General features: G+C 46.6%; 1 protein-coding gene across 7 annotated transcripts in view; it reads left to right on the forward strand.

Moving 5' to 3' along the window:
* The window catches only part of PTPRS (protein tyrosine phosphatase receptor type S), a 253,282-nt gene that overhangs the window by 134,212 nt on the left and 92,148 nt on the right, over window positions 1-26,922 (forward strand). For all 7 annotated transcript variants that reach the window (XM_032228406.1, XM_032228699.1, XM_032228565.1 and 4 more), the window contains 4 exons: window positions 15,643-15,912; window positions 19,472-20,053; window positions 21,466-21,608; window positions 23,437-23,581. In XM_032228406.1, coding sequence (XP_032084297.1) covers window positions 15,643-15,912; window positions 19,472-20,053; window positions 21,466-21,608; window positions 23,437-23,581 — 1,140 coding nt within the window. The remainder of the gene's footprint in view (window positions 1-15,642; window positions 15,913-19,471; window positions 20,054-21,465; window positions 21,609-23,436; window positions 23,582-26,922) is intronic.

Below are 26,922 nucleotides of genomic sequence, written 5' to 3' on the forward strand. Positions count from 1 at the left end.
AGAATTTATCCCATCTCTTCTTGAAATGCATCATGGAAGTGATTGTTTTTTTTAAAAAAAAGAGGAATTTGAGTTAAATTCCATGCAAAACAAAACTGCTTCCGATAAAACTATTGAAGGCGCCTTTAAGTGGTCTGTGGAGATTTGTAGCATAATTCGTTTTACCGGCTTTAAAATTCTGATTCAAGCCAGAGTGTTTGTGGGTTGGGGGAATGGACAAAAAAAAATGTGGATTGTACCCTTGAGGCACTACAATTTTGACTTTTTTGACCATGCCTTGTGGATAACCCTGGATTTAATTCTTACAGGAAAATTACTTGCAGAATTTAGAGCAGACCATGTGCTATGTGTGTCCACGGAAAAGGATTTTAACAAGGGACTGGTAGAAGAGAAATCTGGTTTTTTTCCCCCCCCTGTCCAGAAGGGTTAAAAAGACACAACTGTAAAATGATCTTTAGAGAGATCGTTGACTTCCATTTTCAATCATCGATTTCTCCTACAGGGAAGGTAAAAAATGGTTTATAAAAATAATAAAGGTAGGATATACATTAAATCAATCCACGCAAACAAATAAATTAACTGGTCTCAGCCAAGAGATGATTTTGAAGGCCAAAGGGTCTTGTTAAGACAAGAGATCCCCAAACTTGGCAACTGTAAGAGTTGTGGACTTCGATTCCCAGAATCCCCCAGCGAGCATGGACTTCATTTCCCCAGCATGGCTGGCTGGGGAGTTCTGGAATTGAAGTTCACATGACTTAAAGTTGCCAAGATTGGACACCTCTGAGATAGATGGATGGATGGATGGATGGATGATAGGTAGGTAGGTAGGTAGGTAGGTAGGTAGGTAGGTAGGTAGGTAGGTAGGTAGATAGATAGATAGATAGATAGATAGATAGATAGATAGATAGATGATAGATAGATAGATAGATAGATAGATATGAGAGAGAGAGAGAAAGGAGAGGAAGGAAGGAGCTGGACAAACCAACCCCTTATGTTTTCCTACTGTGCCACATCCCATTTTCTCCTCAGCTGTTATTCCTATTTCTTCAACTTTTAGAACCAAAAGAAAAAAGAAAAGAACAATTAAAAATTTTCTATAATTCTGAAACTGCTGTGTGATTTTTGTTGTCGTTGATATTTGTTTGAGAAATCCAGTGCAACTTTTTTGAAAAAAAAAAAAAATTCCCCTCTCTCTTTCTCTCTCTCTTTCTCTCCCTCTCTTTTTCTCTTTGCCTCTCTCTTTCTTCCTCTTTCTTCTTTTGTCTCACCATCTGTCCCTCTCTGAAAATGCAGACAATTCCATGCTTAGATGCCTGGATGCAGGCATTAAAACCCTCACTCACTCACACACGCAACAACATACCCATTATCCTGTCCCACATTCTTCCCTTTATTTACCAAGTTCAAAGTGGTTCCTAGAATTACAAAGCTTATAAACTTAAGGATGTCCAACATTGGTAAATTTAAAACTAGTGGACTTCAACTCCCAGAATTCCCCAGCTAGCCATGCTGGCTAGGGACTTTTGGGAGTTGAAGTCCACAAGTCTTAAAGTTGCCAAGTTTGGATACCTCCATTCTAAATCTTGACCTTTATCCTAAACCTCAAGGCCTTTTAGGAGACATTGCAAAGAATTATTCTTAATACAAAATATCCTTCTTTCTTGGAGAGTATAGCATAAAGGATTATTAAGGCACCAGTAGCGGAAGGCTCATTAAGATTGTGACATTAGGGCAGGCTCAAGGAAATATGTGGATAATTGGTTATTTTAATTTTCTGCTGAATAAGTGAGTTGCCATAGGGAGTGGTACGGAGGCCTAGAGATGGACCTTTCGCTTCACAATCAGGAGACTGTGAGTTCGATCCTAGGTAGAGGCAGCTATTTCTCTCTCTGCACAGTGAGAATATATCTGCTAGATGTAACTCCGCATTGGTGACAGGAAGGGCATCCGGCCAGTAAACACTCAGCTCCATTCGGTTGGCCAGACTCCACCCCTCAAGGAATTATGGGGTCGTTAAAAGATGACGATGATGATGAAGTGAGTTGCCTTATGACTTAATTTAGCAGCCTCAATTTTTGAAGAAAGGCAGCACCATTGGTTTGAAAGAACCTAGAATTCTTTAGAACAAATCATGGTTAATCATGCTTGGTTGGGACTCCTAATAAGCCATGTTTCCCATTGTGACTGTAATGTTAAGTAAGCTGTGGATGAATCTAGCCCCAATCCCCAATCCACCTGAAAAAGCTAGAGTTTTTCGAAGTCCTTTGGTTCCGTTTTTGGTGTAGAGAAGTTCATGTAAAGAAAACAGAATTGAAGACTAGGATACTGACTAAAGCAGGAATTGGGCATATCAGGTGCATACTGCAGATTTTCTGGGTGACAAAATCCAAATACAGGCAGATTTGGTTTAATCCTGGTTTATTTGCCACAAGGCCCTAAACCAAATAAACAGTTTCAGTCCTGGTGTTATGAATGAACACAGCCCAATATTTCCATTATTTTTTTTATTAAAAAAATCAGGATAAATGTTCAGTCTGAAATACCTTATTGCCATTCATAGATTTCCACAAAAATTCTATCTCTCCTTTAAAGGCAGATAAATTCACCCATTCATCCTCTTCTACAATAGGACATCAGCGTCCAGAAGAAACCTTGAGGGCATCTTAGGATGCTGTCTGCATTACAACATCATTATGTAAATAACTTGAATTGCATACAAGTAAGTCCTCAACTTACAATCAGAATTTTAGACCAGAATTTGGATGGCTTTAAGACATTAAGATGGGTGGACTTCAATTCCCAGAATTCCCCAGCCAGCAGTGCTTCAAGTCTTAAAGCCATGGAAATTCTGTGTGGACTTCAATTTCCAACTTTAAAATTCTGGGAATTTCTGGGAGTTGAAAGGAATTTTGGGAATTGAAGTCCACCCATCTTAAAGTTGCCAAATTTGATTAACCCTGCTCAAAATGAAAACCATTTCCACCCTAGTATTCCTTCTGTTTTCTTGATTGGATCAGTCTTTTTAAATAAGTTTTTTAAAAAACTTATTTACCTAGTGGCCCTTTTGCCGTTCCAAAATCTGAGAAAACCGTTTCCACCCCCCCCCCCCTCTTCCCTGTCTCATCTAACTCTTGATATTGAGGGAGGTATGTAGATCAGTGGTGGGTTTCAACTTATTTTACCACTGGTTTGCTTGTGCATGCGTGCGTGCTCGCACGACACTTTTGCGCATGCACAGAAGCGTACAGGCACGTGGGCGGAGCCTCCCGTCCCCATCACTACCAGTTTGCCCAATCCGGGACCAACCGGCAGAAACCCACGTCCCATGTAGATATTAATAAGTGGTGGGGAAATGACAGGTCACTATTTTCAGATTTTCCCTCCATATGCTACAGTTTTAGGCATGGGGTTCTCCAAAGTTGGCAACTTTAAGTTTACAACCTATTCTCCAAGGCACCCGAAGGCAATGGATGGAAACTAATCAAGGAGAGAAGCAATCTTAGAACTAAGGAGAAATTTCCTGACAGTGAGACCAATTAACCAGTGGAACTGCTTGCCTCCAGAAGTTGTGAATGCTCCAACACTGGAAGTTTTTAAAGAAGAGATTGGAGAGCCATTTGCCTGAAATGGAATAGGGTTTCCTGCCTAGGCAGGGGGTTAGACTAGAAGACCTCCAAGGTCTGCTTTCAACTCTGCTATTTGCTTGTTCTGTTAAGACATGTGGGCTTCAACTCCTAGAATTCCTTAGCCAGCCATGTTGGCCGGGGAATTCTGGGAGTTGAAGTCCACAAGTCTTAAAAGTTGCTAATTTTTGAAAACCCTGATTTAAGGCCCTCACTAAATCCTTTCCAACCTTCTACACACTTACACCGAGAAAGAGAAAGAAAGAGAGGAGGGGCGGGGGAAATAGTTAAGGGGTAAGCAGATATCTTCTGCTGCTTTTAAATAAACCCCCTGCTCTCCAATTTCCCCTTTTAAAAAAACAAATGGGGGGGAAAATCGTGAACAAATTAACACTCTGTTTCTGCAGAAGGATTTCTCGCGAGTGTTTTTTTTAGGGAATGCTTCCACCAAATTCCTGAAGGGCAGTCTGCAGGAACACTGTGCTATTGTGATTATTATTATTTTATTTTTTTTTAAAAAATGAAAACACCCCCTCTGCCTGCTTATATGTCTTAACGTCTCTTTTGCATCGCTATTTCTGTTTTTTCGTTCTTTTTAAATGATTATTATTTTGGGGGTTAGGGCGAGAGATTTTTAGATTACACCTGATCGCCTGCCTTTTCAATCCACGTTGCCACCGTCGATGGGCATCTTAATATCCTGGCCTCGGTGGGGCGGTTCGGAATAAAATTGGGTGGGTTTTTTTGCCACCCACCTTGCAAAATAAGCCTTTAAAATGTCGATTTTAAATGAACCTGGGTGCAAGACACACATGCACACACACCTTACACTTCTGTGAAGGTTAAGTTGTAATCAACCTGGGGGAAATAAATTCAGATGCCCTAAATGAGGGAAAAGTCTGGTTTTGAGAATAGACCAAGGAGACAGAAGGGTTAGGGTTATATATATATATATATATATATATATATATATATTTATTCCCCTTGGAAGAATTAAAGAGGGGGGGAAAATTAATGATGAGCCCAGGAATCTGGTGGTAACTCACTTTAAAAATCCCCCCACCCCATTGAATTGTACCCACACAACAATTCACACAACCTGCCTTACAACAACCCAAGAAGACAGGTGTAATCTAAGTTTCCTCAGAAGTATGTTGAGGCTGTACGTTTATCTTGAACCCCTTTTCCTGTCCCCATTTTGGGGCAAGACCCTGTCTTCTCACCAAAATGCCCAAAACTTCTCACCTCATTGAAAAAGTAGCAGCTTGCCGGGTGTCAAAATGTTTATTATTTTTTTTAATGCCATTTGGTTTCCTTCGATGCTTTCAACCTCACCTCCTTTTCTTCTCCCCCCCCCCGCCCCCCATTCACGGTTTAATTTTAGTTATTGTTTTATTTAATTTTTTTTAAAAAAAAACACACACACACACAAACACCCACCCACCCACAAAAGACAAACCGAATAACTCTGTTCCCTCTTTGCTTGTTGGGTTGAGCAAAATGAATGTCAGATTTCTGGCCTTGCGTTCAGCTGCCCTCACCGTCCCTCCTGCTTTCTAACCCTGGCTTATTTCGAAACGTGGATCGGGGTCTGAAGGAACCAAAGTTTTAATAATGGGGGGGGGGGTTTCCCCTTGCTTCTGCCCCCCACCCCCCACTCCAACCCAGCATCCTTACTATCCTTCCCTCTCCAACCAGCTGCAAATCCTACCTACCCTTAGTCCTTGACTTACGACCATAATGGAGGCCAGAATTTCTGTCGCTGAGCGAGACGTTGGTTAAATGAGTTTTGCCCCGTTTTACAACCTTTCGTGCCACGGCCGTTCAGCGAAAGCACTGCAGTTGTTCCATTCGTCACGTGGTGGTGAAGGGAACCTGGCTTCCCCTGTCGACTTTGCTAATCAGAAGATCACCTGGTCATATGATCCCGGGACATTGTGACCGTCATAAATATGAACCGGTTGCCAAGATTTTAATCACGTGATCACGACGAGGATGCTGCAACGGATGTAAGTGCAGAAAATGGGCATCAGTCACTTTTTTTAGGTGCTGTTGTACCTACAAATGGTCGTAAGTCGAGGACTACCTATATCGGGGGGGGGGGTTTCGTGGAAGAACGTGGTCCTCAGAATTTGTTTTCCAGATCCATCTTGAGATCCCAGTGTTGTAAGGACAAGAGGTGGTTGGATCCCGGTGCTCCGTTCTCCTAGAATCAGGTCTGTCAAAATAATTTTGCACCCCATCCTGCTTCCTTTGCCCTCTTGAACTTTCTGCTCTTCTAGTAGAGGTCCTTCAAAACGTAGGATTAGGCTCTCCAGAAGAGAAGGAATTATCCGTGATGGAAACGTGCTAGGTGGAACCCCAGATTCATCCTAAGGACCTAAGAATGAAGGCTCAGGTTTAAGGGAGACATTTCATGACCCAACTAGGTAACATCATCAATGCTAGAAGGGTGTGTAGTGGAGGAGGAGGAGGAGGAGGACTCTGGGGTCCTTGGTGACCTCTGAATGTGGTTGCTTTCTTGCAGACGTTTCGTGACCCGACTAGCTAACATCATCAGTGCTAGAAGGGTTGGAGAGCAAACTCTATTCCCTTCTAGCACTGATGACGTTACCTAGTTGGGTCGTGAAATGTCTGCAAGGAAACAAACCAAGCTCAGAGAACTCCCAAGGGCCCCACAGCCCTTCTCTCCACAAACCCCATTCATTTCTAGCACTGGTGATGTTATCTCCTCCTCCTCCTCCCGCTCCTCCACTCCACACCCTTCTAGCACTGATGATGTTGCCTAGTTGGGCCATGAAACGCCTGCAAGAAAGCCACCAAGCTCCAAGAACACCAAGCCCCCCCCCCCCTCATTTCAACCTACCAAGCTACCAATATTCTCCTTTCGATGGAGATGGTGTGTTGTTCCTTTCCTGCGTCTCCTTCTTCCTGGTAATATCCGCTGTAATGCAATCTGGTTGTATAGACCAGTGTTTCTCAACCTTGGCAACTTGAAGATGTCTGGACTTCAACTCCCAGAATTCCCCAGCCAGCATTCGCTGGCTGGGGAATTCTGGGACTTGAAGTCCAGGCATCTTCAAGTTGCCAAGGTTGAGAAACACTGGTATAGACAGTCCTCGGCTCATAACTCGGTCGCTACCCGAAGGTACTTACCGCCATATTTGTAGTTCTGATATGGTGCGCAAGGCTGGACTACAATTGATGGGCAACCAATGATGCATTTATGGCCATTTGGCCTGTCTCGCCGTCACGTTGAAAGCTTTGCCCAAACCCAACATTTGCTTCCGGTTTGTTTATTTATTTATTCATTCAGTTCACTCATTCATTCATTCATTCAATTAAATTAAGATCCAGGGAAACTTAGAAAACACTTGCAAATCTGTGGAACGTATACAGGTAGTCCTCATCTTAACGACCGCAATTGAACCCTTGAAAACATCCTTGGCTAAGCGAGACCTTTGTTAAATGAGTTTGACTGGGGTTTTTTTTTTTGCCACGGTTATTAACGTTATGTGAGCCACACAGTTGTGAAGTGAATCTGACTTCCCCATTCACTTTACTGGTCTGAAGGTCCCAAAGGGGATCATGTGACCGTCATAACTATGAGTCGGTTGCCAATCGTCTTGACTTTTGGTCACACGATCACAGGGATGGTCATAACAGTGACAAACAGGCCTTTCTGTTCTGACCGAGGCTTCCCAAGAGCATGAAGCCAACTCCTTTGTCCCGACAAAACCCCCTTTTGTTAATTGACTTTGAATTCCGCTCATTCACATCCAGCCGAGTCTTTCAAAGGGGGATTTACGGCCACAGACCTTCTCTGGCTTGGAGAGCTGCCAGGCCGATCTCTGCAGAATTTGGCAAGGAGCCTCAGAGAGTCAGGAACCAATTAAGCCAACTAATTGTCTCTCCTGCAAACTCCACTCCCCTTTCACCCCTCTTTTATTTCCTCTGGGAGGGGCCATTCACCATCCACATGTGGCCTTACTCCCAAGTCGACCCCTATTCTTTAGCTCTTTCCTTCGTCTGGCAACTCTGTTCATGCGCATACTGAGAACAGGCTCCAGCTGTTCATCTGCCTCACTGATGTCTGACTCCAAAGGCAGCCTGATAACTGTCAGAGGGCCCTGGCCCCCTCTCTGCCTCCGACACAGAGTCCTCATCAGAGCCTTCCCCAGACTCCAGGACTGGCCCAGGTTCCTCCCCAACCCTCCTCACTCTCCGAATCTGCTGATCGCTAGCTGCTGGCAGGCCACAACACTTTATTCAGTGCCGTTGTAATTTCTAACTGTCACTAAATGAACTGTTGTAGTCGAGGACCACCTGTATTAACTCCGCACTGCCTAAAAACTCCCCTGTGCAGCCCTTTTTCCATGCATTTTTTAAAAAAAATAGAATTTATTTTTATTTTCAAAACAAACACAACACATAAAATCTTCCTTCTTTACGTACTGTAGAAAGTATATCAGTTACAAAAGGTTTTCGTGCATCTCTTCCACAGTCATCGAGCATAATTCATATTAACTCAAGTATTTTAACTCAAATATTTATACATGTTACCCTTATACCTCCATTTTTATTATTTTCATGCATTTTAAATAGTTGCCAATTGGAGACTTATTAACGTGATCTTGACATATCAAACATTGCATTCTGCTAAATGTTACCAGGAATAAGGATTAATGACACCCTCCTCCACCACCACCACCCGATCAAATTCTGCCTTCAATGTGAGAAAACCCAACCGGTGATAGACTTAACCATGGCATTGACATATCGCGTCAAGCCTGGTTAGTTTAAACCTTGGTTTAATGGAGGAGGGGAGGAATAGGTTCATAACAAATTCTATGGCTCGGTCTCTTTGTACAAAGATGTTCAAATGGATTAAATTGGCAATGAGCGAAGCACGTTGGGCAAATCCCAAGTTTAGAAGGAAGTCGGGAGACAGGGAGTCCTTGACTTACGACCTGGGTGTCTGCGGTCATTAAGTGAGCCGTGCCTGATTTTTATTTTATTTTTGCAGTGGTTCTTAAGCAAAGTCACTAAGCAAAACTGGCTTCTTCTATTGACTTGTGGAAAGCCCCTGGGAGAGTCATAAACGGCGATCACATCTCTCTCTCTCACACACACACACTCACACACAATAGTGTAACTGTCGTAAATCCATTGCCGGTTGCCAAACACCCCAGTTTTGATTGTGAATGGACCACACGCACGCTTTTAAGTGCATGGGCCACTTGTCAAATCCCATTTTTTTCCAGCACTGTCCTGATTTGGAAACTGTCCGCTAAGGCAACGGTCGTAATTTGAGGACTCCCTTTAAATTACCCTAGGAGAAAGACTTCAGACATTTTAAAATAGGAGCGGGACAAAGGGAGAGGATGAGATTTTGGGAGAAGAGAGAAGTTTCTTCTTAAAAACAAAAAAAAAGACAAAATAGATTTATTCCGTTTTCGGCCTTCCCTTTCATTGCAAATTTTAGCACAAATATGCATTCCCCAGATTTTCGGATGGTTGGACTGTTACTCCCCCCCCCCACCATTTTCTCCCTCCCTTGTGGGGAACTGAAAGCAGCCCCCCCCCTTCCTCATCCTCACCCCCCACTGACAATTGGACTCCGCACTTCAGACTCCGATTCACAGTCCTGGGCCATATGAATCATGGTTTCCCACTTTCTTCTTTTAAAGTTTGATTTGAACTTCCTTTCTTCCTCCCTATTTTCTTCCCTCCTTTCTTCTTCCTTCCCTCCTTTTCCTCCCTCTTTCCTTCCTTTGTTCCCTCCTTCCCCTTCTTTTTTCTCCTTCCCTTTCCTCCCTCCCTCTCTCCTCTTCCTTTCTTCCCCTTTTCCTTTCCCTTCCTTTGCTCTCTCCTTTCTCTTCCTTCATTTCTTCTGGCTCCCTCTTTTTTTTCCTCTCCTTTCTTCTATTCCCTCCCTCCTTTTACTCCCTCCCTCTTTTCTTCCCTTCTTCTTCCTTCGTACCTTCCCCTTCCTTTGTTCTCTCTTTTCCTCCCTTTCTTTTTTCTCCCTTCCTCCTTCCTTCTTTCCCACCATCCTTTTACCCTTGTTTTCCCTTCTCCCTCCCTCCCTCCCTTTTTCCCTCCATCCTTCCACCTTTCTCATTTTCCCTTCTCCTTCTCTCCCTCCCTTCTTTCTTCATTACGATATTCAGTTTGATTTTGTTGTCTTCTGTTTCCAATAAATGCTCAGGTGTTTGCATTTCTACCTGCCTTGTTTTGCCATTTTGATGCCTTTTGCAAAACTTATCTCTTCGGTTGGATATTTCTCTCTCCCCTTCTCTTCCATTTGTTTTGCCCCCTCTCTGAAATCACTCTCTTTCCTTGTGTGCCTTTTTCAAACTCCTCGTCCTTCAGTAAGTTTTCCCCCAATTTCCTTCCTTTTGGTCTCCCCTTTTCATTTATCATACGGGTTGCACTGTTTTCCTGTGGCTCTATTTTGTATCCTTCCTTCCTTCCTTCGTCGTCCTCCTCTTCTTTTTTCCTTCCTCTCTCCTCCTCTCCTTCCTTCCTTCGTCCTCCTCCTCTTCTTCCCTCCTTCCTCTCTCCTCCTCCTTTCCTTCCTTCTCTCTCCCTCCCTCTCTTCCTCTTTCTCTCTCCTTCCTAGAGTTAAATTCAGATGAGAATTTAAAAAAAATCAACTGATTAAGCAAGGTTTCCAGAAGTTGGTGTGATTCTCCATTTCATCCTCCCAGTGACTTTAGAACAGAGGAGAATGCCTTGTTTTTAGTGAGGAATTAACCCCTCTTAGTCCAGTGTTGCAAGGCAGGCCAGACTAGGAAACCAGTACCATATAGAGCAGAACCACTTTTATTGCAACGGGTGTAATTAAAAGCACTTTGCAAGCAGGAATGTGCTTCCCCCTCCCATTCCTTTAAACTTACACGCATTACTTTCCTAGCTGGGGCTCAAGCACCTCTTCTCTAATGTACAAACAGAGCATGGAAACAGAGAGCAAACCCCACTGCCTTCCTGCACTGATAATGTTGCCTAGTGTGGTAACGAAACGTCTGCAGGAAAACAGCCAAGCTCGAGAACAGCACCAATGTCCCCACACCTCTTAGCTAACCAGGGCTCAGCCACCTCTTATCTAATGTTGCTTTGCTAACCTCAGTTCCTCCTGATCCTCAAGGCCATACCTGGCTAGTTTGCCCAACAAGGAAGGTTAAATCAATGAAATTGGTCCTTCAACTTCTTGATTTATTGACACTCTAGTCGCCCCAAAAAACTTTCTAGCAACGCACAATGCAGGCCCACCCATTATCTTCCCTAATAATGCAAACACCATCATTGGTTTTTTTTAATTAAATCCTGGCTAGGGGAAAAAGTGCTTTGCAAACAGCAATCTTTTGAGAACCTGAAATTATCCAGAATTTGGCTGGATTTAAACCAAGGCTTATTTCGAGACAGAACAAGGGACTCTCTTAACCCATTTCAATCCCAGTAAAACCCAGAAGGAGTCAGACGGGTAGAAAGGAAAGATAACTAAATGGGTGGATCCCCTACATTGAAAATGTTCCCGAAACCTCTTCTACGACCACTAGAGTTAGCGGAAAGCATTAGCCCATCATTTTTGGCGTGCAGTTGTGCGTGTGTGTGTTTGTGTGCGTTTGTGTCTGTGCGAAAAATGGATCCACACAAAACAGTGCTTTCTCTCTCTCCCATCCCGTTCATCCTTCCGGCGAGGTGCATCCGATAGTCTCTGCATGCAAACCCCCATTGTGGTCATTTTGTGTATTTCTCGTCTCCCCACCCCCCCGCCCCGCCCTGTGTCCGTTTCCTTTTTCGTTTCCTCTCCCTACCCCCCCACCCCCTTTTTTTGGTTTGGATTCTTATGAATTCTCTTTTATTGTTATGGTTATTGTTATGATTATGATTATTATTCTGGCAGGGCTTGGATGTGCCAATGTTAGATCAGCACATTGGATCACATCAGCTAGAAACAGAGTATGCAGCATTTTTAAAAGTGGGTTTCTCCCCGTACCCCTAACCTCTCTGTCTCTCTCTAATTTCCCCCCAAACTCCATTTTTCCCTAACCTCATGGGCTTTTGCTAGCAGCCCAATTAATAACTTCCACTGTTCTATTCCTCCTTCTCTTTCTCTTTCTCTCTCTCTCCCCCTCTTCTTCCTTTTTCTCTCCTCTTCTGCTTTTCCCTTTGCATGAAATCTGAAAGCTGCATCTATCAATGGAATCATGTTAGATTTTTCCAAGAAGCTTCGTTAGGGTGTATATACCCCAAAACCACAAAAATTTGATTAGAGTTTCTCATCTTTTTATCTTTTTTTTTTGGTTTCCTTTCCCGTAGGCGGCCTTCCTTTTGCAGATTCTCCTTCTTATTGGGGACGGTGGGTGGGTGGGGTAGGAGAGAGGGCTTTCCCCCTTCTATATGCATTCTCTTCCATTGGGGGGGGCTAAATTTGGGGTACCTGTAGAGAGCAAGGCCCTTTCACTCTTGCCTAATCACCTTGATATTTTTTTTGCACGTACAAGCATTTCAGGAAAATAGGAGCACCTAGCTTTAACCATAGCTACAGGTCATCCTCATTTAGCCGCTGTCTTGGTTAGTGACCATTTGCAGCGACGACGCTGGTGAAATTTCACGGGGCGATGAGCAACCCTCGACCCAAAGTTATGACCTTTGTGGGGGTGGGGGGATCTGTCAAGCAAAGGAGAACTGCAGTCAGACCACAAGGGCGGTCACGGTTTTGTTTAGCGACTGAGTTGCTGGTGTCACTAAGCGAGGACAAGCTATAAAGGATTTCAGCCCCCATTTTTTTTTGCATCTGGTCACAAGGCCAGGAGATTTTTTTTTAAAAAACAAGCTAGGCTGGCTGTGAGAGACTACAGGTAGTCCTCGGTTTATGACCACAAGCAAGGTGGTTGATAAGTGAGTCATGCCTGATTTTTAGGAGCTCCCCCCCCCCCCCATGGTTGTTAATCCATAGAGTCATTAAGCGGATCATTTAATATTAATCTGGATTGTTAGGCAAATCCAGCTTCCCCTATTGGCTTTACTTGCTAGTTAGGAAGGTCACAAACGGTGATCAGGAGACCCCCAAATGGTGCAACACTTGTAAATACATACCGGTGGCCGAACCCCTGGAATTTTGATCACATGACCATGGGAAGTGCTACGATAGTTGTAAGTGTGAGGACCAGCCCCAAGTCACTTTTCCCAGGGTCGCTGTAACTTCAAACAGCAGCTAAATGCTGTCAGTCGAGGGCTCCATGCCTAACCCTCAGGAGGGACTGCCTATCCAGATGTGAAGTGCAGCTGTTTGATCATCACGCCCCAAATAATGCCCCAAAGGTGCTTTTTCAAGAGGCAACTGGACTTTCTGTTTTTTTTCTTCTTTGAAGATGTTTCACTTCTCACCCAAGAAGCTTCTTCAGTTCTAGCTGGTGGGGGAATGGCAGGATTTATACTCCTTGCAGACAGCTGGTCATTTGCATCCTTTTTAGAGCAGGGGTCCTCAAACTACGGCCCGCGGGCCGGATACGGCCTGCCGAAGACATTAATCCGACCCGCACAGGACCATGAGGCTGCCCCGCTCACATCGCCCACATTTTGGATAGAGAGGACCGCTGCCTTGAAAGAGGGGTCAAAGAAGCCGAGGTGGCGCAGTGGTTAGGGTGCAGCACTGCAGGCCACTTCAGCTGACTGTTATCTGCAGTTCAGCGGTTCAAATCTCACCGGCTTAAGGTTGACTCAGCCTTCCATCCTTCCGAGGTGGGTGAAATGAGGACCCAGACTGTGGGGGCAATGTGTAAACCGCTTAGAGAGGGCTGAAAGCCCTATGAAGCGGTATATAAGTCTAACTGCTATTGCTATATCAAAATTTCAAAGGAGAGGGTTGGGTTGGTGGAATAGGACATCATCTATCTCCAGTCTACAACACGGTCCTATCAGCAGTTCGAAAAAGGCGCCACACCCATTTGCAACACTCAGGTGACCCTGAGGACACAGATTGAACCTCCAAGTGGCCTCAACGACCCTCTCAAAGGATGCAAATGACCAGCTGTCTGCAAGGAGCATAAATCCTTCCGTTCCTCACCATTCAGTCAGAGCTGAAGAAGCTTCTTGGACGAGAAGCGAAACGTTTCCAAAGAAAAACCAAGAAAGAAATCACCTTGGGACAGCCATGACCTGGATGGCTGGGAATCTCCATAGACATTTCCCCAAATAATGGCCATCTAAACCAGCAGAACATCTGGTTTCGGGAATTTTCTCTCCCAAATTTCAGATGTACGGATGTTAATTTCTCAAAACGATGCAAGAACGAAGCTCAAGATTTCCGCTGCTGAGCAAAACAGTTCCCCAGTGAGTTTTGCCCCGTTTGACGATCTTCCTTGCCACCGTTGCTAAGTGAATCGCTGCAGTTATTAAGTTAGTAAGGTTGTTGTTAAGTGAATCTGGTTTCTTTGCTTGTCGGAAGTCAGTTCCCAAGCATCCGGATTTTGATTGCATGACCATGGGGAGGGGTCGGCAACCTTAAACACTCGAAAGAGCCACAAAGGTCCTAACCGGAAGCCTCCCGTTCAATTCTGAAGCCGACCAGAAGTCCGGTTCCCCCACCATAGAGTCTCCTCCTAGCATCTCCTCCTAGCACAGCATCTTTTTTACTCTGCTGACTGGAAGTCCAGTTCCCCCACCATAGAGTCTCCCCCTAGCATCTCCTCCTAGCACGGCGTCTTTTTTACTCTGCTGACTGGAAGTCCAGTTCCCCCACCATAGAGTCTCCTCCTAGCATCTCCTCCTAGCACGGCGTCTTTTTTACTCTGCTGACTGGAAGTCCAGTTCCTCCACCATAGAGTCTCCTCCTAGCATCTCCTCCTAGCACGGCGTCTTTTTTACTCTGCTGACTGGAAGTCCAGTTCCCCCACCATAGAGTCTCCTCCTAGCATCTCCTCCTAGCACGGCGTCTTTTTTACTCTGCTGACTGGAAGTCCAGTTCCCCCACCATAGAGTCTCCTCCTAGTGGGGCGTCCTTTTTCCTCTACCTGTCCTAACCGAAAGCCCTATCAATTGTGGAACCGACCAGCGACAGGGAGCCGCAGCAGAGGGATGAAAGAGCCACATGCGGCTCCAGAGCTGCAAGTTGCCAACCCCTGACCATGGGGGGATGCTGCAGCGTCCATAAGAGTGAGAACCGGTTAGAAATCACTTGTCTTCAGTGCCGTGGTAACATAGAACGGTCCCTAAAAGCATAGTTGTTAAGTTGAGGACTACCTTTAAAAAACCCATTCCCCTCGTCTTCCATTTTTTAATTTAGGGGGTGGGCTTTGATGGAGCCTTCCCCTGCCCCATTATTTATACAAGGTGTTGTTTTTTTTCTGTTCCCCCAAAACCAGGTCGTAGATTTTAAAGGGAATGCAGAACAAAGCCCACTTTTTCTTATTGGTGGCCACGTCCTCGGGGTTGGGGTAGTGGGACATGGACACCACCCCCCATGCCAAGACATAGGAGGGACCCCCCCCCCCCCGTCCAGACGTGCTTGAGCCCTCTCTTTGCTTTTTCCAAAGATGAGAAATTGCTAATAAATTTTTGTGTCTATATTTGTGCTGTGATGACAGGTCTCAACCCGATCATTGGAACTTCTGTTGATATGAAATATTGCTTTGATGTCTTATAAATTATATATATATATATATATCGTTTGTGAAAGTAAATTCTTTTCGAAGTTCTGTTTATTTTCCCCTTTCCCCCCCCCCCACCCTTCCTTCCTTTCTTGATTTATTTCTTTGGCATTCCGACAGTTTTTTAATTTCAGCCTTTTTTAATTTTGAAAATGAAGGAACTGCAAGTAATTCAAGCCCCTCCCCCTCCCCACCTGTATTTAAATTCTCTTCTGCTCTTTTTTCCCCTTTCCCGTCCTTTATCTTTTTATTTTTCTTCTCTTCTCTCTTTTTTCTCCTCCGTTGTTTTTTTCCCCCCTTTGTTTCCTTTATTCTTTTTTTTTTCCGTTTTGTTTTGTTACCGCTGTGCATTTCGTCCGCAGTGCGGCGCGTGGCTCCTCGGTTCTCCATCCCGCCCACCAGCCACGAGATCATGCCGGGCGGGAACGTGAACATCACCTGCGTGGCGGTGGGCTCCCCGATGCCGTACGTCAAGTGGATGCAAGGGGCCGAAGACTTGACGCCGGAAGACGACATGCCGGTGGGACGCAATGTCCTCGAGCTGACCGACGTGAAAGACTCCGCGAACTATACATGCGTCGCCATGTCGAGCTTGGGCGTGATTGAAGCCGTGGCCCAGATCACCGTCAAATGTAAGTGTGCACCATTCCTTGATCGGTTTGCTCTCCCGACTGGCTGATTTCGGTCCCGGTGATCTTCGTTCTTGATTCCTCCCAATGGCGGAGCTTAGCTTGATCGACAGCCGTTTCCCGCCACATGACAACTCCCAGGGATCTGGGGGAGTTTCATTGGACAAAACTGCTGGGTTGAAAATTGGCTTTTATTATTATTTTTTTTGGAGTCGTTTCAGACCAAAAAGGGATGTTGGTTAGGTGAGCCAATCTCTCCCTAACCTAGATCCCCCCGCGTCTTCCTGTTGCATGGCGGCCATTTCCTTCCCCTTCCATCCGCTTTGACTCCCATCTTGTCCCTTCGGCAGAACTGAATGCGTTGATTTTGCAAGTTGGAATCCTGTTGATTTAGGATTCCGGGGATAGATCAATCGAATGCCTTCCCCGTGTTTGGGACTGCAATGTTGATCACGCCTTGCCTTTGGCTATGTGGATTGGAGCTCGCGGACGTTCTGCAGGTAGTCCTCGACTTACGGCTGCAGTTGGGCCCAGCATTTCTGTGGATAAGCAAGGCGGTTTTTAAGCCTTGGAGCCGTGGTGGCGCAGTGGTTAGAATGCAGTATTGCAGGCTAATTCTGCCAGTAGTTCGATCCTGACCGGCTCGAGGTTGACTCAGCCTTCCGTCCTTCCGAGGTCGGTAAGATTACGACCCAGATTGTTGGGGGCAAAAGGCTGGTTCTGCAAACTGCTTAGAGAGGCCTGTAAAACCACTGTGAAGCAGCATATAAGCCTTAAGTGCTATTGCTGAGTCGTGCCCGATTTTTTTGCCACGTTGCTGCAGTTGGTTAAGTGAATCCTGCGGTTGCGAAGCGAATCTGGCTTTCCCTGGTTGACTTCGCTTGTTGGAAAAGTTCCAAACAGCAAACACAGGACTCCAGGATGCTACAGCCGTCGTAAATACACGCCGGTTGCCAAGCGCCTGGATTATGATTGCGTAACCATGGGGACGGTTCAACGGTTGTACTGTAAGTGAAAGGAGCCATGGTAAGCCCCTTTTTTCCCCAGCGCCGTTGTAACGTCCAATGGTCGCTAAATGAATGGTTGTAAATCGAGGACTACCTGTTGTCCAATATATCTCAAATGCACCCCGTGGTCTGCCTCTGCATTTTCCTGGGGGGGATTGTGAATTCTGGCTAACTTCCTACATGGGGGAAACATGGAGTTATGCATGAGAAGAGCATTGTTGCATGACGTGACAAAAAAAACCTGTTGCATGTGTTCCAGAATTGCCCTCAAATGCTCCTTGGGTGGGTGGGGGCCCTGCATGATGCCCCCTCCTGCAGCCGTGCTGTTTGCAAAAAAAGGTCCGGGCGCAGCCACAGTCTGTCTCATTTGCTTCGTGCCTCCGTATCCTCAAGACGCATGCCTGCCTCCCTCCTGTGTACTTTTGCATAGGTTTGTGGCCAGTTTGTGGGCTCTTCAGGCATGCTACCGTGGTGCGGTCTTTTGGGGAGGTTGCACTCGAAGACCTCCAAGGTCCCGTCCACCTGGGTTGTTCTGTAATGTGAGCATGAGAAAGCGTTTGACAGAGTAAACGGGCGTCTCGTCTGCTCTGGTGCAGGAAAGAGCCTGGGTGTATCTGTGTGTTGACTTGAAGGATACCAGAGGTGTGCTATATTAACATCTGTATTTCTGGAACGGCCCAAGAGAAAAAAAAAAACAAAAGGAATATTGGCCAAGAGGAGCCAAGGTGGCGCAGTGGTTAGGGTGCAGTACTGCAGGCCACTTCAGCTGACTGTTATCTGCAGTTCAGCGGTTCAAATCTCACCGGCTCAAGGTTGACTCAGCCTTCCATCCTTCCGAGGTGGGTAAAATGAGGACCCAGACTGTGGGGGCAATATGCTGACTCTGTAAACCGCTTAGAGAGGGCTGAAAGCCCTATGAAGCGGTATATAAGTCTAACTGCTATTGCTATTGCTATAAGATCATCCAGCATTAGTTAACAATCTAGAACTGTCTTTCTCAACCCTTGGGCACTTTAAGATGGGTGGACTGCAACTCCCAGAATTCCCCAGCCAGCAAAGCGGCAATCCACCCATCTTAAAAGTGCCCAAGGTTTGAAAAATTACTGTTCTAGAACATCACGGATGCTTGCAAAAGTTTTGAAAGCAGATGTTTCATTTATTGCCCCAACTGCAAGAGGCAGCAAAAACAAAGGAATAAAAATTACACAGGCAAAATCCTTGGTTTACGACCGGTGACTTAGTTTAGCGGCCGTTCGAAGTTACGCCTGAGCCCAAAATTTATGTGGCTAAGCGAGACAGTTGCGAACCGAGTTTTGCCCCATTTTGCAACCTTTCTTGGGCACCATTGTTAAGTGAGTCACTGCAGTTATTAAGTTAATAACATGGTGGTTAAGTAGATCTGGCTTCCCCATTGACTTTGCTTGCCAGAAGGTCACAAAAGGGGATCACGTCATTGGTTCAGTTAGTAACATGCTTGGCCACTGGTTTATATTCAAGATGGTGGCAGTGTCCTGGGGTCATGTGATCCCCTTTTGTGATCACATGACCCCAGGACACTGCAACCATCTTAAATATGAACCACTGGCCAAGCATCTTGCTAACATAACCACTGCAGTGACTCACTTAAGAACTGTGGCCAGAAAGGTGGGGCAAAACTCACTTAACAAATAGCTTGCTCGACCATATAAATTTTGCCACAATTGTGGTTGTAAATCAAGCGCTACCAATGGTGGGTTGCAGACGGTGTGTACCAGTGCCTGCCCGGAGCACCGGGTACTGTTCCGGTACAGTGCTCCGGAGGACCGACCCGCCTGCTCGTCGTCCTTACCTGTCTTTAAACTCTTCGGCACTTCCGCACAGACACACGGCGTGTACAGCACCTACGCAATGCTCCGCCGAGCAGTTGGAGCGTCGCGGAGACTCGCAGAGGCATCGCTGGAGGGTAGAACGCATGCGCACGTTGCACGCGCTCATTTGGAGGACGCCGGGCCCCGTTGCAACCGTACCGGTTACAACGGGATCCAGAACCCACCACTGAAGCATACAGCCATTTTTTTGGGTACTGGACACACATTGCTGATGCCAATTACTGAGCTGAACATTTTCTGTCATCAGTGGCGCAGTAGTTAAAATGCAGTCCTGCAGGCTAGTTCTGCTGACTGCCTGTTCCTGGCACTTTGGTAGTTCGATTCTCACCAGGCTCGAGTTTGACTCAGCCTTCCATCCTTCCGAGGTGGGTAAAATGAGGACCCAGATTGTTTGGGGGGGGGGAGGCTAACTCTATAAACCAGTTAGGGAGGGCTGCAAAGCACTGCTAAGCGGTATATAAGTCTTAAGTGTTACCGCTATTGCTATTCCTGGGTTGATAATGCTGTTTAAAAAGGTTCATAAACTCTACTTAACTAGGGTGAGGATATTTCAGCCCCTGTTCTTCAGTGCATGCCGTCCCCCTGCGCCGCACGGCGGGAGCTCTCACCAGCCCATTAGGGGGAAACGTAGCGCGTGCCGCGGGCGTGACTGTATTTCTTTTCAGTCAATTCTTCCCATTTTCTCAGCCTTTCCCAAAGCTCCAGGCACCCCTGTTGTCACCGAGACCACTGCCACCAGCATCACCATAACCTGGGACTCCGGAAATCCGGACCCCGTCTCCTATTACGTGATCGAGTATAAGTCGAAGAGTCAGGACGGGCCGTATCAAATCAAGGAGGACATCACTACGACCCGCTACAGCATTGGGGGGCTTAGTCCCAACTCAGAATATGAGATCTGGGTGTCGGCGGTGAACACCATTGGGCAGGGCCCCCACAGCGATTCCGTTGTGACCCGTACGGGGGAGCAGGCACCTGCCAGCGCCCCCCGAAATGTTCAGGGCCGGATGTTGAGCGCTTCGACCATGATCATCCAGTGGGAGGAACCGGTGGAGCCCAACGGTCAGATCCGGGGATACAGGGTATATTACACCATGGAGCCCGATCAGCCGGTCAGCAACTGGCAGAAACACAACGTGGACGATAGTCTCCTGACCACCGTCGGGAGCCTTCTGGAGCATGAGACCTACACCGTGCGAGTCTTGGCGTTCACATCCGTGGGGGACGGACCGCTCTCGGATCCCATCCAAGTGAAAACCCAACAAGGAGGTGAGATTGTGTTTGGTCTAGTGGTCAAGGGGCTGGGCTAGGAGACGGAATTCTAGTCCGGTCTTAGGAATGAAAGCTGGCTGGGTGATTTTGGGCCAATAACTAAGCGCCGGTGAGTTCTAGTCCCGCCTTAAGCATGAAAGCTGGCTGGGTGACTTTGGACCAATCGCCAGGAGATGGTGAGTTCTAGTCCCGCCTTAAGCATGAAAGCCAGTTGGATGACTTTGGGCCAATCACTAGGGGATGGTGAGTTCTAGTCCCGCCTTAGGCATGAAAGTTGACTGGGTGACTTTGGTCCAATCACCATGTGAGTTTTAGTCCGTCTTAGACATGAAAGCTAGCTGGGTGACTTTGGACCAATAATTAGGAGACAGTGAGTTCTACTCCCACCTTAGGCCTGAAAGCCAGCTGGGAAACAATGGGTTTCACTCTCTGTCAGCCCAACCCACCTCACTGGGTTGTTGTTATAGAGAAAATAGGAGGAGGAAATAGTATTAACCAATTTTGTTGTATTTAAGTACAATGACAATAAAGATTATACTTATTGTGTATATACTCAAGCTGGAGTTATTTATAATGACAAGAGGTAGGTAGGTAAGTGGATGGATGGATGGACGGACGGACAGACAGACAGACAGACAGAAAAAATTAAATAAAAATAATCTGGTATGGTACTTCCTTTGGTCCTCCAAATTGTCTTGAGAGCCACTTCACTGCTCAATAACCATTAAACTACTTTTCAACTCCTTTCCACTTTTGTAGTGGGATAGATTGTAGTTTGCCATAGTATTAACTTTAACTATGCAAGTTGAATGTCATAGGAATAGAATAATTAAGGAATATCTGCCAGCCGGATGTGCTGCACACAACCATCTCTCCGGGCACACGAGCCGTTGCCCGATGCTCTTCCGGGTTCCAGTGCACCCACCAGCTGGTGTTCACGTGTGGGGGACTGCTGGAAACCGGCAGAGCAGCCGCCCGGTGTGTATGCGCTCGCCAGGAAGATTATCTTCTGGTTTCAGCGCACGCAAGCACACCCACCAGCTGGTCTTCGTGCACGCATGCACGGCAGAAACCGAAAGACCAGATGGCCCTTGCGCCTGCCAGGAACCGGAAGATCGTCTTCCTGGTGTGCATGCGCCCCAGGTGGCTGCTTTTCCAGTGCATGTGCATGTGCGCCCCTGTTTCGGCATTCACTCAGTGCCGAAAAGGTTTGGCAACATTGGTATAGGTTCTCCTGCTGGAGCAGGGGGCTGGACTAGAAGACCTCCAAGGTCCCTTCCAGCTCATTCTGTTATGTTCTAATTTTGGTTGTAAGCCGAGGGCTACCCGTTTATTTCAGTCTCCTCCTCACCTATTCTCACATACAACCTTTCTGCGTTACCCTCCCTCCCCTCTCTTATCTTCACTAGTTCCCGGGCAACCGATGAATTTCCGAGCGGAAGCGAAGAGCGAGAGCACAATTTTACTAACCTGGAGTCCTCCCCGCCAGGACATTATTCTGAAGTACGAGCTCCTTTACAAAGAAGTCAGCAACAAACCAGGAACCCCGGAGGTGAGTCCGCTCTTGGGAATGGGAATCTGCTGCAAGGAATCCCGGGAGTGACCGTGCCTCCCATTCATACCTGCACTTATGGTTTGTCAACAGTGGCAGATAGGACATCCCTCCAGAGGGTTAACATCATTGCCCAGAGGGCCATGGGTTGCCCTCTCCCCTTGTTCTGACCTCGGCTTCACCAAATCACCAAGCAGACTCCTTGTCCCGACCAAACCCCCTTTTTATTAAGCGAATGTGATTTCCTCTCATTCGCATCCAGCAAAGTCCCGGCAAACAGTCTTTCAAGGGTGTATTTACAACCACAGACCTTATCAGGCTTGGAGAGCTGCCAGGCCGATATCTTCCAAACGCAAAAGCTGTACAAGAAAATACTTGGCAAGGAGTCTCTTGAGGGCCACGAACAAATCTTCATGCTAATTAAATGAACAAATGGTCTCCTGCAAACTCCCCTCCCCTTTCTCATCTCTTTAAGAGCCGAGGTGGCGCAGTGGTTAGAGTGCAGTACTGCAGCCACTTCAGCTGACTGTTAGCTGCAGTTCAGCGGTTCAAATCTCACCGGCTCAAGGTTGACTCAGCCTTCCATCCTTCCGAGGTGGGTAAAATGAGGACCCAGACTGTGGGGGCGATATGCTGACTCTGTAAACCGCTTAGAGAGGGCTGAAAGCCCTATGAAGCGGTATATAAGTCTAACTGCTATTGCTATTCCCTATGGGAGGGGCCATTCACCGTCCACCTGTGGCTTTACTCCCGAGTCAGCCCTGGTTCCTTAGCTGTTCCCTTCTCCTGGCAACTCTGCACATGCGCACACTGGGAACAGGCTCCAGCTGTTTGTCTGCCCCGCTGATGTACGAAGGCAGCTGGTAACTGTCAGAGGGCCCTGGCCCCCTCTCTGCCTCCAACACAGAGCCCTCATCAGAGCCTTCCCCAGACTCCAGGACTGGCCCAGGTTCCTCCCCAACCTCCTCACTGTCCGAATCTGCCGCCAGCTCTGCTAGTGGGCCACAACACCCCTCTTTGGAAGAGCTTTATAGCTTCCGCTTTAACATTCTTAAAGATCCATCTCATCCTGGGCACCCTTTTTTTTTACTATTACTATTACCATCTGGCAGACGGTACAGCACAATAAAAACAAAGAAAAACAGGCTGAAAAACAGCTTCTATCCCAGGGCAGTAACTATATTCTACTGTATAGTGCATATTCCGCTATATAGTACAACATCAATGCAGTATTATGGTTTTTAGTTCAATTGTATAGAATGTGAAGGATGTGTTTTATTTTGATAGTTATAATGTACCCTGAAGGTGGCATTTAATTTAGTTGTATGGGGTGCGACGGTAGACCGCCTACTGCCAAATACCTCCCAGCGGTCAGTAAGATCCCACAGATTGGGCCTCCTTCAGATGCTGTCAGCCAGACAGTGTTGGCTGGCGGGCCCCCGGAGGAGAGCCTTCTCTGTGGCCGCTCCGACTCTTTGGAATGAGCTACCCCCAGAGATCCGGACCATACCCACTCTCATGGCCTTCAGGAAAGCTGTAAAAACTTGGCTGTTCCGGCAGGCCTGGGGCTGTTGACCTCACTGTTGAGGTCCAGCCCCGATTAGAATGAATGTATGAGGTGTTGCTATTTTAAACTGTTCTTTTTTTTTCCTCTCTCTCTCTCTTTTTTGCTCTTTTTTGTAAGCCGCCCGGAGTCCTTCGGGATTGGGCGGCATATAAATTTTATAAATAAAATAAATAAATAAATCAAGTAAACTAAACTAAACTACCACTGTCCTTTGCTTCTGGCGCTGGTTCGGGCTTGCTGACACTCGCACTCGCTCTGCAGTTTCTGAAGACGTTTGACCCCGTGACTTTCTTCCTGGTGAAAGAACTCAACCCCAACACGGAATACGTCTTCCAGTTGGCGGCTCGCTCAACCTTGGGCCTTGGAGCCCCGACATCGGAGGTCAGGGAGCGCACGCTGCAGTCTAGTAGGTGTCCCTTTTCTTACCCAGAATTCTCTGAAGGGATGACGGTCAGGCAGGAGACGCAACAGCTGGGGGACAAGGTGTGGAATGGCGGCCGGGGTAGGGCATCGGGGAGAGCGAACCCGGACACTGCCTGCGTTTCAATGGCTTTTGACCCGTAGGAGTTAAGCGAGGAGCTAACTTTTTCCGGCTGCGGGCTCACCAGGAGTATTTCCGGGTACAAAAGAGAGGAGGTGGGGAGGTTTTTGTGCGGCTGGGCCTGGTTTATCGCAGGACACAACGCAAGTGTCCTTGGGGGTGCGTTTCGAGGAGTGCAGGCTGGGCTCAAAGGGTTAGAGCGGGAACAATCGGCTATTCGCCAGTCTGCCTGTTGACTCTCTCTTAAGGCTGCCCCTCTTACCCAAGGGTGGTTTTGACTTACCTTCCCTAGCAGTTCGCAAATGTGAGTATGGGTGCCTTCCGCGCAGGGACTTAGATCCGGGGCGAGGGAGCGGGGCCACCTGCGATGTCCGCTATCGAACCGATCCCAACCGGTCCCAACTGATGCCAACCGGGCGAACCGATCTCAATTGGTAGAATACCACCTCTCCCTTTACCCAACTTGAAAACGTGGCGTCTTCCTTAGTGAGGAAAAAGTGGCTCCCTGGCATTGAAAGTCCGATAACCGGGATCGGTTGGCAGGGGATGGACGTTCCGCCACAAAGAGATGTGGGTTTGCGAGCGTCAAATGCTGCGGCTCGGGGTTGGATGGAACGGGAGGAAAAACACACCGGATGACTTCGTGACTGTGGTGTTTTTTTGAGGGAGACCATTCCCCCTTGCTCCTCCCTCTTCCCTATCCCATAATTCACTGTCACACCATTTCCCCTTCCCCCAACCCAGAAAGAAAGTATGACGGAGGGCATGGGGGGGGGGCACAATCATGCCACCGGGAGCTTTTTCTAGTGCTGGTTTTAGTTTAATGGATTGTCTCCCTTCATGGTTGCACCAGGATCTGCACCAATCCTGGCTGGCAATAAAATATGAAAACTTTGCTCTTTTTTTAAAAAAAGAAAAAAGAATGAGGTGGTTTTCTTTATTATTTTCTTTTCTTCCTTCCTTTTGGTTTTCTTTCTTTCTTTCTTTCTTTCTTTCTTTCTTTCTTTCTTCCTTTTTCTTTCTGTTTGTTCTTTTTTCCCCCCCCAACGGCATGAATGGCTGTGGCTGTTCTTTGTATTTCTGTCTTCTTTCATCTTTACTGTATTGAACTCGGCCACAGGGTTGGGGGGTCGCTGTGACCAGAAAGGGGTGGGGTGGGGGGTTTGGTGAGGGGGGAGACCCAAGGACTTTCATTTTGTCCTCCCAGGAAGCCTCAAAGTAGGACAGCTGCCCATCCAAAGGTTACTGATATCGCCATCTGCCTTTTTTTCTTCCTGTTTCTTTTCCGGATTCTATTTTATTTTCTCTGCCTTCTGTCTTCTCCCCAACATACCATTCCCAACATACACAATTTATCCTTTCTGCACACCGGGGGTTGTAGATCAGTCGCCACCGCTCTTGTGCTACGCACTCAGTTCTCCGACAATCTGGTTGGGGCTGATGGGGATTGTGGTCCAAGACACTTGGAGGGAGGGAGACAGTTTGGAAAGAACAGTCTGAACCTGTAGGCATAATTCTGGTGTCAGGATGAGGTCAAACGTCTCAAGTTCTTGAGATGAATTGTGGTTGTGGTCCGGGGTCTTTTGGGGCTCCCTGAGTGAGCTTTTTCTGCAGACGGGTTTTCCTGCAGACGTTTCGTGACCCAACTAGATAACATCATCAGTGTTAGAGGGGAATGGGGTTTGCTCTCTTGGTTCTATGCAATTGCGCAACATGACAAAATACCATCAGATAGTGTGTAAGATCGCACAGGACGGGCCTTCTCCGGGTGCCTTCAGCAGGACAATGCCGGCTGGCGACGCCTAGGAGTAGGGCCTTCTCTGTTGCCGCTCCGGCCATATGGAATGAGCTGCCCCCAGAGATCCGGGCCCTCCCCACTCTCATGGCCTTTCGCAAAGCCATTAAAACCTGGCTTTTCCGGCAGGCCTTCTGATTGGGTGTTTGTTGCATTCCTTTTTTAACTTTGTGTGTCTTACTGTTTTTCTAAGTTCTTTTAATCTTTTATTCTGTAAGCCGCCCGGAGTCCCCCAGGATTGGGCGGCATAGAAATCTAATAAATTCAATTCAATTCTATACAAGTGGCCTGACTTAAACAGCCTCATCAAGGAACTACCAAGAGCCACTTGCCTAAAGGCCAAAAAAATTTGGACGAAAATACACACTTGGTTGGAAAAAAAAATGATAAAGCAGCATATTGACCTGAAACCTGAGATATCCCTGTTGGGCATTCTACCGGAAAAATATGACAAAAAGACTATATATCTGGTTTTACGTATATTAACTGCAGATAGAATTGTATTTGCGCAACATGGCAAAATACTATCAGGTAGTGTGTAATTAAGAAAATATTAGAATGTGCAGAAATGGATAGATTAATGCTTATTATTAAGGATAAAGAAGAAACTGAATCCTTTCTGACTTGGGATGTGTTTTATCAATGGTTCGTGAATAGAAACAGAAGTTGGAGAAAAGGAGATACGAAGAAGAAGAAATGAATGTAGAGAGAATTTGATGATGAAGATGTTATGTGCTATTGTATTGCTATATTATTAGTAGTATTGTGATGAATATTGTAACCGATATGTGGATTTTGATTGTCTAAAACCCAGATGCCACACTGGAAATGGAAAGCAATATAAATAAAATAAATAAACCATTAAAAAGTGGGGGGGGGGGACTACCAAGAGCCACTTGGTTCTTACCTCTTGACAGGTCAAGCCACTTGTTTATAAGCATCCTGCCCCCACAAGTCCATCACATGGCCCAATCTTCCACTGCCACGCTGGCAACTTCCACCCATCCAGTTCCGGCCAGGTGCAGAGACGAAAGATGACCTTGGCTTCCTAGAAAGAATGTTGTTATGGCTACATTTCGCCCAACTCCGTACAATCCCCCCTCCCATTTTCCCACCATAGAAAATGCGTAGTAGAATAATAGAAAGTGTGGCATGGAAGGAAAGATGGCATGCGGGCCTGACTGACACAGAGAACAAACCCCACTGATGATGTTACCTAGTTGGGTCACGAAACGTCTACAAGGAAGCAACGAAGCTCAGGGAGCAACAAGGACCCCACAACTCAACCCTGAGCTATAAATATTCTCTTCTTGGAAGGGTGTGTAACTGATCGTACCTTGATCCAGAATGTTAGGAGATCAATAAGTAAAAAAACGGGCTTCATAGCGTCTCTTCATACCGTGGGAACATG

Source organism: Thamnophis elegans, chromosome 1 (genome assembly GCF_009769535.1).
Source record: "Thamnophis elegans isolate rThaEle1 chromosome 1, rThaEle1.pri, whole genome shotgun sequence".
NCBI lineage: Eukaryota > Metazoa > Chordata > Lepidosauria > Squamata > Colubridae > Thamnophis > Thamnophis elegans.